The sequence below is a fragment of the Notolepis coatsorum genome, assembly GCF_963971535.1.
Source record: "Notolepis coatsorum genome assembly, chromosome: 2".
In the NCBI taxonomy this organism is placed as follows: Eukaryota; Metazoa; Chordata; class Actinopteri; order Aulopiformes; family Paralepididae; genus Notolepis; species Notolepis coatsorum.
The window spans coordinates 175,100,943-175,113,150 of NC_140166.1; the positions used below are offsets into that span (position 1 = coordinate 175,100,943).

Consider the following 12,208-nt stretch of genomic DNA (forward strand, 5'->3'; position numbering starts at 1 on the left):
ATTACTTTAAACTACCCACACAGCTACCATCTAACCTGCACAGACTACAACATATAACGTATATCATGCCAGTTAAAGGAACACTCCAACATTTTGGGAAATTAGCTTATTTGCCATCAAAACGACAAGAAGATGCATACCTTTTTTCTTCTCTGTGCATGCAGTAGGAGTAGGAAGACGTTGGGAACTAGGCTAATGGAGGAACCTACTTCCAGTGACTGACGCTAAGCTAGGCTAACGGTGTGCGTCTTCCTACTCCTACTGCATGCACAGAGAAGAAAAAGGTATGTATTGATTGATTGATTGATTGATTGAAAACTTTATTAACAGATTGCAGAATGGGTACAGTACAGTACAGCTCAATACAATTGTTAAGGGAATGCAGACCAGAGAAAGACTTTCGTCTTGTTTACATCAGGGTCCCCCATTTTCAATTCTTGTCTAACTCCAGGGTAGATGGCAAATAAGCTAATTTCCCAAAATGTTGGAGTTTTCCTTTAAGGTACTGTGTGTATACTGCACCTGTGTATACTGTTTACTTTACTTACTCATAGTATATATACAGATTCTAATTCTTATTGCCCATATTTATTGTAATGTAAAATATAACTGATAGGGCATGCAGACCCTCATTTGCACCTTTGATTACACCTGAGTACACCTGACGGAAGTTTTTTCAGAGGACTTTCATTTGTAGAACCATGTTCTGTAAGCTCAGACCCTACATCCAGATCTTGAGCTGCAGAACACGTTGTGGCCCGTTTCTCAGCTGTATCCAATCGCTTTGTGTTGATAAAACGCCTATAGCAAGTAGCGTACAGTATATGCATATAACATTGTTTAGAAACCTTTTTGCGAACGTTAGACAGTGTTTTTTGTCCATTTTCGTCGAGATGTACTCCGTGGATGGCACGCTAACTTCACGTTAGAATGTTTACACAAATTAGTTGTGGACCGTAACTTGGCAACAAAGCGGCTGCTATTGGTCGAGTGCAAGACACGTAACAGAACTCGCACCAATTACATCAAATATAACTACGCGATGACCCATGTATCCGTTCGCGAGGAAAGACCTAGTCCTGACTTTTAAATTATAATTGCGCAAAACCGGGTGGATTGTAAATGGAGAACTTTTTATTCCTAAATCTACACCAATAGATCTTTCACCTAGAGTGAAAATTGCGTAGTCCCCCAATGTGGGAACAGGATGAAACGATAACAGGCTTCACCTTATGGCCTATAAAGGAATATCTTATCTTAGGTGTGATCAACTTTGTTTGTCAAAGGAAACAGGTTGTGATTGGGAGGATCAAGAAAAGAGGGCAGGGTTTGAGATAGGTCAATTGAGGGGGGAAAAGATTTGAAAGAGTGATTAGTGAACACTATGATCAATATGATACTTTGCAGAGTCTAGGGGCAGCGACTGCAAACACACAGCCAGCTCAGATCTGACCTGGGAACCACCAAGAGGCCCACGACAGGCGACCTGGGAGACCTGGCAGGATTATGAGCTTACAGCAGCTCAGTAATATAGACGGGCAATTATTGAATGGATGGTGGCGCCAGCCTAATACTGCTTGACAGAGGCTGGGAAACTAATCTTAAATTGAACAAATCAACCAACTGTGTGCAGGAACAGCCTGCTTGATCACACTGCTATTTATGTATATACCACTATTCAAAACTTGGATTTAATTTGTAATAAAAAGAAAAGAAAAAGCTGTAGTCCCTCCATGTTGCAAATCCATTCAATTGTAGATGTGGTAAAATATGGACTGTGTTCAAATGGAGAGGATGGATGGATGGAGGGATGGATGGATGGATGGATGGATGGACTGTCTCTATTACAATGAGTTCCACTGTCTGATGAGCAAATTACTAAACGATTTAATGAATAACTGATATGACATGAACTCAGAGGGACATTTCTAAAAGAAGGTGTTGATTTAGGAGGTCAGGCTTGCAATACTCAGCATTGGTACAACTTTCAAAGAGTGTAGGTTGATATAAAGGGTAAGTAAACGAGGTGAACACTAATTACATCTAAAAGATTGATATAGTGTCTGTCTGTGTGTGTGTGTGTGTGTGTGTGTGTGTGTGTGTGTGTGTGTGTGTGTGTGTGTGTGTGTGTGTGTGTGTGTGTGTGTGTGTGTGTGTGTGTGTGTGTGTGTGTGTGTGTGTGTGTGTGTGTGTGTGTGTGTGTGTGTGTGTGTGTGTGTGTGTGTGTGTGTGTGTGTGCGTGCGTGCGTGCGTGCGTGCGTGCGTGCGTGCGTGCGTGCGTGCGTGCGTGCGTGCGTGCGTGCGTGCGTGCGTGTGGTCACAGACGAAGATGGATGGTCATCCAAATGTTCTTTCAGTTGGAGGCCTTAGTTGAAGTAGAATGACTTATATGTCTATTACCCCATATGTCTGGAAGATCTATCATTAAAGGTTAAATAAGATTTCATTATACTACTTGTAAACTAGCCAAGGTATTCCGAAAGAAATCAGAAAGAAAACTGTACAAGTACAGGAATGAACTACTATTTGACAAATAGATTTTTTTGCGTCGCTTGTGATAGTCATGCTCTTTGGAGACTGACAGGTGGAAGAATAATGCTTTGTACTCTTTTAACAAAAGGATTCACTCATCCCTGTCACATCCACCCAACATATTCTTGTCACACTGTCACAGTTCTGCAAACACCAATAAAAGGGGTACTTGTAAAAAGTGCTTGTATTAACCAGAATTCTAGAGCAGTAATCTGTGGAGTCTCTTACCATGGTGGCAGTGAAAGGAATGTTGTCAATGAGAGAGGACGCCAGAGCCGAGACCCACATCACCAGGATGATGGCGATGGCCAGGCGCTCGTCTTCAGGCACTGTCTGAGAGATGAGATATTAAGGGTAATGCATCACCACCGCTTCTGTTGACACTTAAACAGCAGATTAGCATGTACAGTATATATACACACTGCCCCCCCCCCCCCCCCCCCCCACACACACACACACAAACACACAGGCACTACTTCAAATCAAACTAACCAGATTAAGCTCATGCTTTGGCCCTTGGACCCCTCTGAGAGAAGGCTCGCCGCTCTCGGCGGCCATAATGCAAATCTGGAATTCATTATGATTCATCACCTACTGAATTGTGTATAAACCCGATCTGAAATATTACCGGAGATCTTATGACTTCAAATGGGGGGCGGGAGGGGGTTATTTTCTGTAACCACTGGTGTTTGAAGATGCAGTTATTTCTGAGAAAGAGGAGGTTGAGAAGACGGCAGGTGGCAGGCAGCCCCTCATCTCCCATGAACTACAGACCGTGACCGGTTTTCTCCAGGCTACATGCTGCGTGGAACACGGTGCCGCTACAGCCTTGCGCTACCTGACATGCCTGGGCGAGTTACAAGGGGCGTGACAGCGCAGGAGAGACGATACGAGCCGCTAAGCCCCCTCATCAAGCCCCTTTCCCCTCATCGACCAGCTGTATCCACGGGAGAGACACCGGTTCTACCCAGCGTGTCGTCCACCATCGCTGTCCACCTTTTCAGGACGGGTCGGGCGCCGTCTGTCATGTGTAATTACCCGGGATATAAAGGCCCGCCGGCGGGGGCACAAGCTGACGTGTAACGAGTGCGATTCCCCACCTAGAGGTGAATCTACATGGGAGTGTATGAGTTCAGCGCCGGCCTTCAGAGTGGAGAGAGGAGGCACCAGATAACACGCTCAAGCGCAATAATCAAATTAAGAGATTCACGGAATTATGGAGCGATATGCGTGAGATGCAATATCATATCACCTTGTGTATCAAGTATGTCAGTAGTTTGATGCCTGTGAGCTTGAGGAGGAGGAGGAGGAGGAGGAGGAGGAGGAGGAGGAGGAGGAGGAGGAGGACTCACTTTTATAAGCACTGCCGTCTGCTGTCCGATGTAGTCGATAAGCTGCAGCTGGGCTAGAGCCTGTGGGAAATGAAAGGAAAGGAAAGAGAGGAAACTCTTTATTTGCCAAGTACATGTACATGTACCATGGAATGTGTCCTCTGTGTCTACCCCAATACCCATCCTAGCTATTCAGGAGCAGTGGGCAGGCGCAGACGAGGACAAACTCCAGTTCTAATACCAATGGCAGGAGTACTGTATGTACATTATGTCTTTTACGGTGTGGGAGGAAACATACAGAATCCACACAAAACATACAGAAATGCCTCTCGCTGGGGTACAAACCCAAAACCTTTTTTTTTTTTTTTTTTCTTGAGGATAATGTTGATGTGAAGAAATCCTGTTGAATCGAGTGGACTATATAAATATGAGTTACACCAAAGACAAGTAAAGTAGTTCTACTTAGCAGACATGAAGTAGATAAGATATTATGTTTAATAATAAAAGTGTTCTTTTCATACAGAAGGTATTTTGCCACTCACCCATATACCAAAATCATAATGTTTCTTATAGCAGGAAAAATCCCTGTCTCTAAAGAGTACTGTATTGAGACACGTTTGCAGAATGTTTTGGTTGCTATGTGTTGATATATGAGAGATACTGTACATCAATCAAAATTGTATAATTCGGTGTCTTACAGGACCAAATTATACTGGATCTTGTAAACAAGTCACAGTAGAATAGTAATAGCATGCTCTTCCCATGTTTCACCTACTCTACCACTACACAGGGAAGTGGCTCAGGAGGTATTACCGCTCCTGCTGGGCAGCGTGGAAAAGTGTCCTTGAGCAAGACACTCGGTGTGTGAATGTGTGAGTGAATGGGTGAATGTGAGGAATAAAATATTGTAAAGCGATTTGAATAAAGGCGCTATATAAATGCACCATTTACACAGAAATTAGGCATTTTCTTTTGAAAGCGGTTACCCGTTACAAGCAGCCATACTGTAAGAAAGGGGACTAAACAAACATTCTGTGCAAGGCCTCTATTGTCACCCAAGAACTAACCATCAGTGTGTTTTTTCAACACACAGAAATATATGTTATATATTTAAAAAGATTCCCCTTCTGGGAACAGCAATATGACAATAAGCATTATCCAAAGTTTCCCCATTGAGCAAACAGTTTAGCTAGGGCCAGCATTAAGTGTGAAGGGTTGTGCTTCTGGGCGAGATTGTGAACCTCACAAAGCTCAGAAAAACAGGAAAACAGAAAACAGCAAAGAAAGCATTTATTCCCGCTGACGACTTCCCTTTTCCCTTCATCCGTTCACTTGGAGGCTCGTGGATGAGAAGATAAGCAGATAATTAATGCACATATCCTAAACTCACTGTCTGCAATTCTGCCGCTGCCGATGTAATATCAATACAGCCGACTGTAACAGCTCTCGCTTTCTGTTCTTGTAGTTCTGGGTTTCGTTTGCGAGGGGGCTTGTTAAAGGTACATGCAGGCTTGTTAACCGTCTGTAGTGTGGGAGTAAAAGGTTAACCTTCTGTAGTGTGGCAGTGAAAGGGTTAAAATGAATGCCTTTGCATATTTGTTGTTATATCAAACATTTGTGACTATTTAAAAAAGGACAGGGAGAGGGCTACAGTGTTCAGTATGATTGTACAGTATTTTCAAAACAAAGGTGCTCTCTGGACAGAATCGGGGGAACAATCCGATAAAAAATTTGGATTGGAAGAAATTATATGGCTAGTTCATTATGAATGTTAAAAGTCTTTATTATATAGCTAGTTCATTATGCACGTTAAAAGTCTTAATTATATGGCTAGTTCATTATGAACGTTAAAAGTCTTTATTATATAGCTAGTTCATTATGAACGTTAAAATCTTAATTATATGGCTAGTTCATTATGAACGTTAAGTCTTTATTAAATGGCTAATTCATTATGAACGTTAAAAGCCTTTTTTATATGGCTAGTTCATTATGAACGTTAAAAGTCTTTATTATATGGCTAGTTCATTATGAATGTTAAAAGTCTTAATTATATGGCTAGTTCATTATGAACGTTAAAAGCCTTTATTATATGGCTAGTTCATTATGAACATTAAAAGTCTTTAGTATATGGCTAGTTCATTATGAACGTTAAAAGCCTTTATTATATGGCTAGTTCATTATGAACATTAAAAGCCTTTATTATATGGCTAGTTCATTATGAACATTAAAAGCAACAACATGTATCAGCCTATTCAGGGTGTGAGTTTTAGAGCAACTTTGATAGTGATGGGATATTTTCCTGCCTTTGGTCCGACTGCGTTCTCACTTCAGGCAAATCTCTCCGGGGTTCTCCTCAAATGGATGGACCTGAGTGAGGTAGTTTGGTGCGGACCTAAGCTCGATTATAGTGGATTTTCACCTCCCCAAAAGGTCTAGGGTTCGATGGAACCGGACTAAACGAGGCAGGTCTGAAAGTGCCTTTAGTGTGTGTTGTACACAGATTATCTGGGCAAGCTCCAACTCAACTTCACCAGAAGAGAATGCTAATATATTTTGCACATAATCTCACAAATATCCTAAAAAGGTTTTGCACACATTCATTTAGTTTGACAGTTATTGAGGTTGAATATTGTGTGGGTGTATTTGTATCCATGTTTGTTACCCTGTTCGGTTGTTCGTCTGTTCCCTGTATCCTGGGCCCTATTCCCCGTACCTGGTTCAACTAAGTCGATCAAGATGTCATTATCCAGATTCAGTTAACCCGATGTTTGAAGCCGGGATTTTCCTGTTCCTCGAAGGTGGATTCAGTCTCGTTAACTCAAACCAGACTTGAGACCCAGGATAAGTGCGCGCGGCCGCTCCAGTTGAAAAGCCAGCATGTATCAATAGCAGAGATCCTGATTCTCTAGCGGCATTGATTGATTAATTGATTTAAAACTTTATTAACATATTGCAGTACGGCTCAATCGCCTCGCCGACAAGTTAAATGCGTTATCTATAGGCTAATTTTAAGTCCCTCATTACCTCAATCAATCAGATTATATTTATTTAAACTTGCCTGCTGGATTGAATAATCAAATGAGATCTTGCTAGCGAAAATAATTAGTTAAACTGTTATACAGAATAACGATACGGCTCTCTTACCCATTGATTGATGTATGGTCGATCTTTTACTTATCTCCACTGTGGTGTAACGGGTTCTTCTTTTGACTTTCACGCAGACGACCAGGGTTCGAAACCTAGTCTTTTCCTTCTTTTTGCGATGTAGGAATAATTCAATTTGGTGCACGTTGAGAGCTATATAAAGAATGACATCCTCAATGCATGTAGATTTATAATATTTTAACTTAAAACTAGGCTACTTTGGCGTATAATCATTAATATTATATTCCAAAAAATTATATTGGAAACACAGGGTTTCAAACACCGGTCGCCGGGTTGCCAGGATTGAGCACTACCGCTGCGCCACTGTGCCAGATGGGATAAATTCATTGTTTATACATTAATGAACGAGAGACCCGTGTTTAGAATATTCTTTATTTTGAATGAAGTTTTATCTCTTTATTCTCATTCATTAATGTGACGTCAACGGCTCATTCAATTTCTCAAATCCGTCAAACAGCGCATCTCATCAGACATCTTAATCCCAGTTACAATTAAAATAACCACATAATGTGTACATCGCACCGAGCGAGCGCCACGGTATATAACGTGCATTATTTAGGACAAAGTGAATTTAGTATCAGCATTTTGGGTCTATTTTACATTTCAAAAGCCCCCTCTGGAAGAATGGAGCACAAAAACGTAATTCAGAATGGTATAATGCAGATCGTAGACTGTGGGAATAATTTCAGGAAACGGGCTGTCATTTCTTTGCGGGGGCGTGGCGATGGTTCATCCGGCTAACTTGAACTTAAACCCTGCTCTCGACCAGGCTCAAACTTTTTGATCTGTTGTCATGGTGATTTAGACAATCCAGCTTCGGGGAACAGGAAGGTCCGGCTTAAGTCAGACTTGACCGAAAGTTATCCGGCTAACTCAGTTATCCAGGTACGGGGAACGGGGCCCTGATCTGTGTTCTCCAGTGTTATGTGTGGTGTCTAGTTGTAGTTCCTTGTTTTGGCTTCGTGTAGTTCTTTGTCGTTTCCCTCCCAAGTGTATCCATTTGTAATCAGCCCAGGTGTTTCTTGTTCTCATCATCCCCTTGTGAATATCTGTTTTGTTCTCCCCTGTGTGTGGTGGCTGATCCTGTCTGCACAGTCCTGTCCTTTGTTGTGCGCTATCATTTTATGTTACTCCTGCAACCTCAAACCCAATGGTAATTATTATTAAAACCTTTTTGTTACTTCTGGCTACCGTTTCATATTATGTGCCATTGATACTAGACAACGAGTACTTTCATGCTAATCAATGGTAACGTAATAAATATGTTCTCCAGTGATGTCATCGGAGGTCACTGAATCCTTGTTTTGTGTAAATGAAATGCTCAATGACATGAAAAATAGCAATAGAGGTTGCAGGATTAGTAATTTTTTCAGCAATACCCATGTGAATGTGTTGCTTAAAAGATACAACAGGGCTCTATAGAGAAACCATGGCACTCCCCTGACTAAAAGTATAATGGAGCTCTATGGAGAAACCATGGCACTCCCCTGACTAAAAGTATAATGGAGCTCTATGGAGAAACCATGGCACTCCCCTGACTAAAAGTATAATGGAGCTCTATGGAAAAACCATGGCACTCCCCTGACTAAAAGTATAATGGAGCTCTATGGAGAAACCATGGCACTCCCCTGACTAAAGTATAATGGAGCTCTATGGAAAAACCATGGCACTCCCCTGACTAAAAGTTGTTTCAAATTAAAACGGCTGTGAGTGTGAATCTTTCACCTTTTACATACAGTATCTAGCTTTGGCATGGATTGATTGTTTAGATCGCTAGCATGGCTCACAAATATATTACAACTATATTGTAGTCTGCCTCATTGTTTTGACCAGGATTTGGTTCCTTTTTGCCTCCTTGATGCACGTGCTTGATGCACAGTCTGACATGGACCAGAACCCAACTACCTGCCTCCCCTTCTGCCCACAGCACCTGCCTGACATTAAAACATGGATGCAAAATCATAATCATTGGCCCCACCTCCCGTACCCGCTCCACTCAGGATTTCTCCCTCAACATCGATAGTGCCATTGTCACTTCCTCCACTCAAGTCCGCAACCTTGGAGTCATCCTTGATCCTATCCCATCTCTCGTTCCTCCCCCATGTCAACCACATCACCAAAACAGCCTTCATCCACCTCCATAACATCGCCCGCCTCCAACCATCACTGTCACGCACTGCTGCAGAAACACTCATTCATGCATTCGTTACATCCTGACTTGACTACTGCAACAGTATCCTATACTACTCCACAAACTCCTCAATAAACTCCAGTAACATACTCACCAGTAAGAGACCACATCACCCCAGTCCTTCAGGACCTACTCACCAGTAAGAGACCAAATCACTCCAGTCCTTCAGGACCTACTGTACTCACCAGTAAGAGACCACATCACTCCAGTCCTTCAGGACCTACTGTACTCACCAGTAAGAGACCACATCACCCCAGTCCTTCATGACCTACTCACCAGTAAGAGACCATATCACCCCAGTCCTTCATGACCTACTCACCAGTAAGAGACCACATCACCCAAGTCCTTCATGACCTACTCACCAGTAAGAGACCATATCACCCCAGTCCTTCATGACCTACTCACCAGTAAGAGACCACATCACCCAAGTCCTTCATGACCTACTGTACTCACCAGTAAGAGACCACATCACCCCAGTCCTTCATGACCTACTCACCAGTAAGAGACCACATCACTCCAGTCCTTCATGATCTCCACTGGCTCCCGATTAAATACAGGATAGACTTCTAAATTGTACTCACCACCTACAAGGCCCTCAACAACCTGCCCCCCCCCCCCCCCCCCCCCCCCACCTGTCTGACCTCCTTCAACAACACACCCCTCCCGACGCCTCAGGTCTGCTGACGCCAACCTCCTGTCAACCGGCCCCTGGACCAATCCCCGAACTTGGGGTGACAGGGCTTTCTCTGTTACTGGCCCCTCTCTGTGGAATGCACTTCCAATCCACATAAAAATGCCCTCACACTGCAAACATTCAAACCAGCCCTCAAAACCCACCTCTTCACACAGGCTTTCCCTACTAACCTGGGCCCTGTTTCTCGTACCTGGTTCAACTAAGTCGATCAAGATGTCATTATCCAGATTCAGTTAACCCGATGTTTGAAGCCGGGATTTTCCTGTTCCTCGAAGGTGGATTCAGTCTCGTTAACTCGATTCAGACTTGAGACCCAGGCTAAGTGCGCGCGGCCGCTTCAGGTGAAAAGCCAGCACGTATCGATGGCAGAGATCCTGATTCTCTAACGGCATTGATTGATTAATTGATTTAAAACTTTATTGACAGATTGCAATACGGCTCAATCGCCTCGCCGACAAGTTAAATGCGTTATCTATAGGCTAATTTTAAGTCCCTCATTACCTCAATCAATCAGATTATATTTCTTTAAACTTGCCTGCTGGATTGAATAATCAAATGAGATCTTGCTAGCGAAAATAATTAGTTAAACTGTTATACAGAATTACGATACGGCTCTCTTACCCATTGATTGATGTATAGTCGATCTTTAACTTATCTCCACTGTGGTCTAACGGGTTGTTCTTTTGACTTTCACGCAGACGACCGGGGTTCGAAACCCTAGTCTTTTCCTTCTTTTTGCAATATAGGAATAATTCAATTTGGTGCACGTTGAGAGCTATATAAAGAATGACATCCTCAATGCATGTAGATTTATAATATTTTAACTTAAAACCAGGCTACTTTGGCGTATAATCATTAATATTATATTCAAAAAAATTATATTGGAAACACGGGGTTTCGAACCCCGGTCGCTGGGTTGGCAGGCTTGAGCACTACCGCTGCACCACTGTGCCAGATGGGATAAATTCATTGTTTATACATTAATGAACGAGAGACCCGTGTTTAGAATATTCTTTATTTTGAATGAAGTTTTATTTCTTTATCCTCATTCATTAATGTGACGTCAACGGCTCATTCAATTTCTCAAATCCGTCAAACAGCGCATCTCATCAGACATCTTAATCCCAGTTACAATTAAAATAACCACGTCATAATGTGTACATCGCACCGAGCGAGCGCCACGGTATATATAACGTGCATTATTTAGGACAAAGTGAATTTAGTATCAGCATTTTGGGTCTATTTTACATTTCAAAAGCCCCCTCTGGAAGAATGGAGCACAAAAACGTAATTCAGAATGGTATAATGCAGATCGTAGACTGTGGGAATAATTTCAGGAAACGGGCTGTCACTTTTTTGCGGGGGCGTGGCGATGGTTCAGGCTAACTTGAACTTAAACTCTGCTTTCGACCAGGCTCAAACTTTTGGATCTGTTGTCATGGTGATTTGGAAAATCCAGGTACGGGGAGCCGGAAGGTCCGGCTTAAGTCAGAATTAACCGAAAGTTATCCGGCTAACTCAGTTAGCCAGGTACGAGGAACGGGGCCCAGCTGTTTCTCTCCCTTGTTGACACAAATCTATTTGAATAATTGTGTCATTATTAATAATAATAATAATAATAATAATAATAATAATAATAATAATAATAATAATAATAATAATAATAATAATAATAATAATAATAATAATAATAATAATAATAATAATAATAATAATAATAATAATAATAATAATAATAATAATAACTTTATTTGTATAGCACTTTTCATACAGAGGTTGCTGTTCAAAGTGCTTAACAACAGTAAAAAATACAGACATAAGCGAGCATAAAAAAGATAGACAGGTAGCAAGGTATGGTAAATCAGTGTTTCTTTCACATTAGGATCTAGCATCCCAATAGGCTCTCTGTTTACAGTTTCATTCAGTAATACAAATAATAAAAATCGTTTAAAATGATTCAGTTTAAAAATAGTCTAAAAATTATAAAATAGAACGGACATACAACAGGGTATTTAACATACAACAGAGCAGTGCATCAGTAAGAAGTAAAAAGTGTGATAAGATAGTTCTCTTAAAATTACAGTGCATATAAAATTAGCATAGAACCGACACATGAATTTGATAGGCAGTGTATAAAAGTAAGCAGGGTAAGAATAGTGCAGGTAAGTTGTTGTGAAGGGCCAGATTAAACCGAATATATATATTTATTATATATATATATTTAATTGTATTTGTATATTCTCTAATATTCCCTGATATCCCTTGTATATTCCTTGTACAATATGCATTGAATAT

General features: G+C 41.5%; 1 protein-coding gene across 1 annotated transcript in view; it reads right to left on the minus strand.

The window, feature by feature from the left end:
* Positions 1 to 12,208, minus strand: part of oca2 (oculocutaneous albinism II) — a gene marked incomplete at its 5' end in the record, with an annotated part of 177,527 nt that overhangs the window by 45,531 nt on the left and 119,788 nt on the right. The window contains 2 exons of the mRNA XM_084308397.1: positions 2,761 to 2,865; positions 3,885 to 3,944. Of these exons, the coding sequence (XP_084164523.1) occupies positions 2,761 to 2,865; positions 3,885 to 3,944 (165 nt within the window). The remainder of the gene's footprint in view (positions 1 to 2,760; positions 2,866 to 3,884; positions 3,945 to 12,208) is intronic.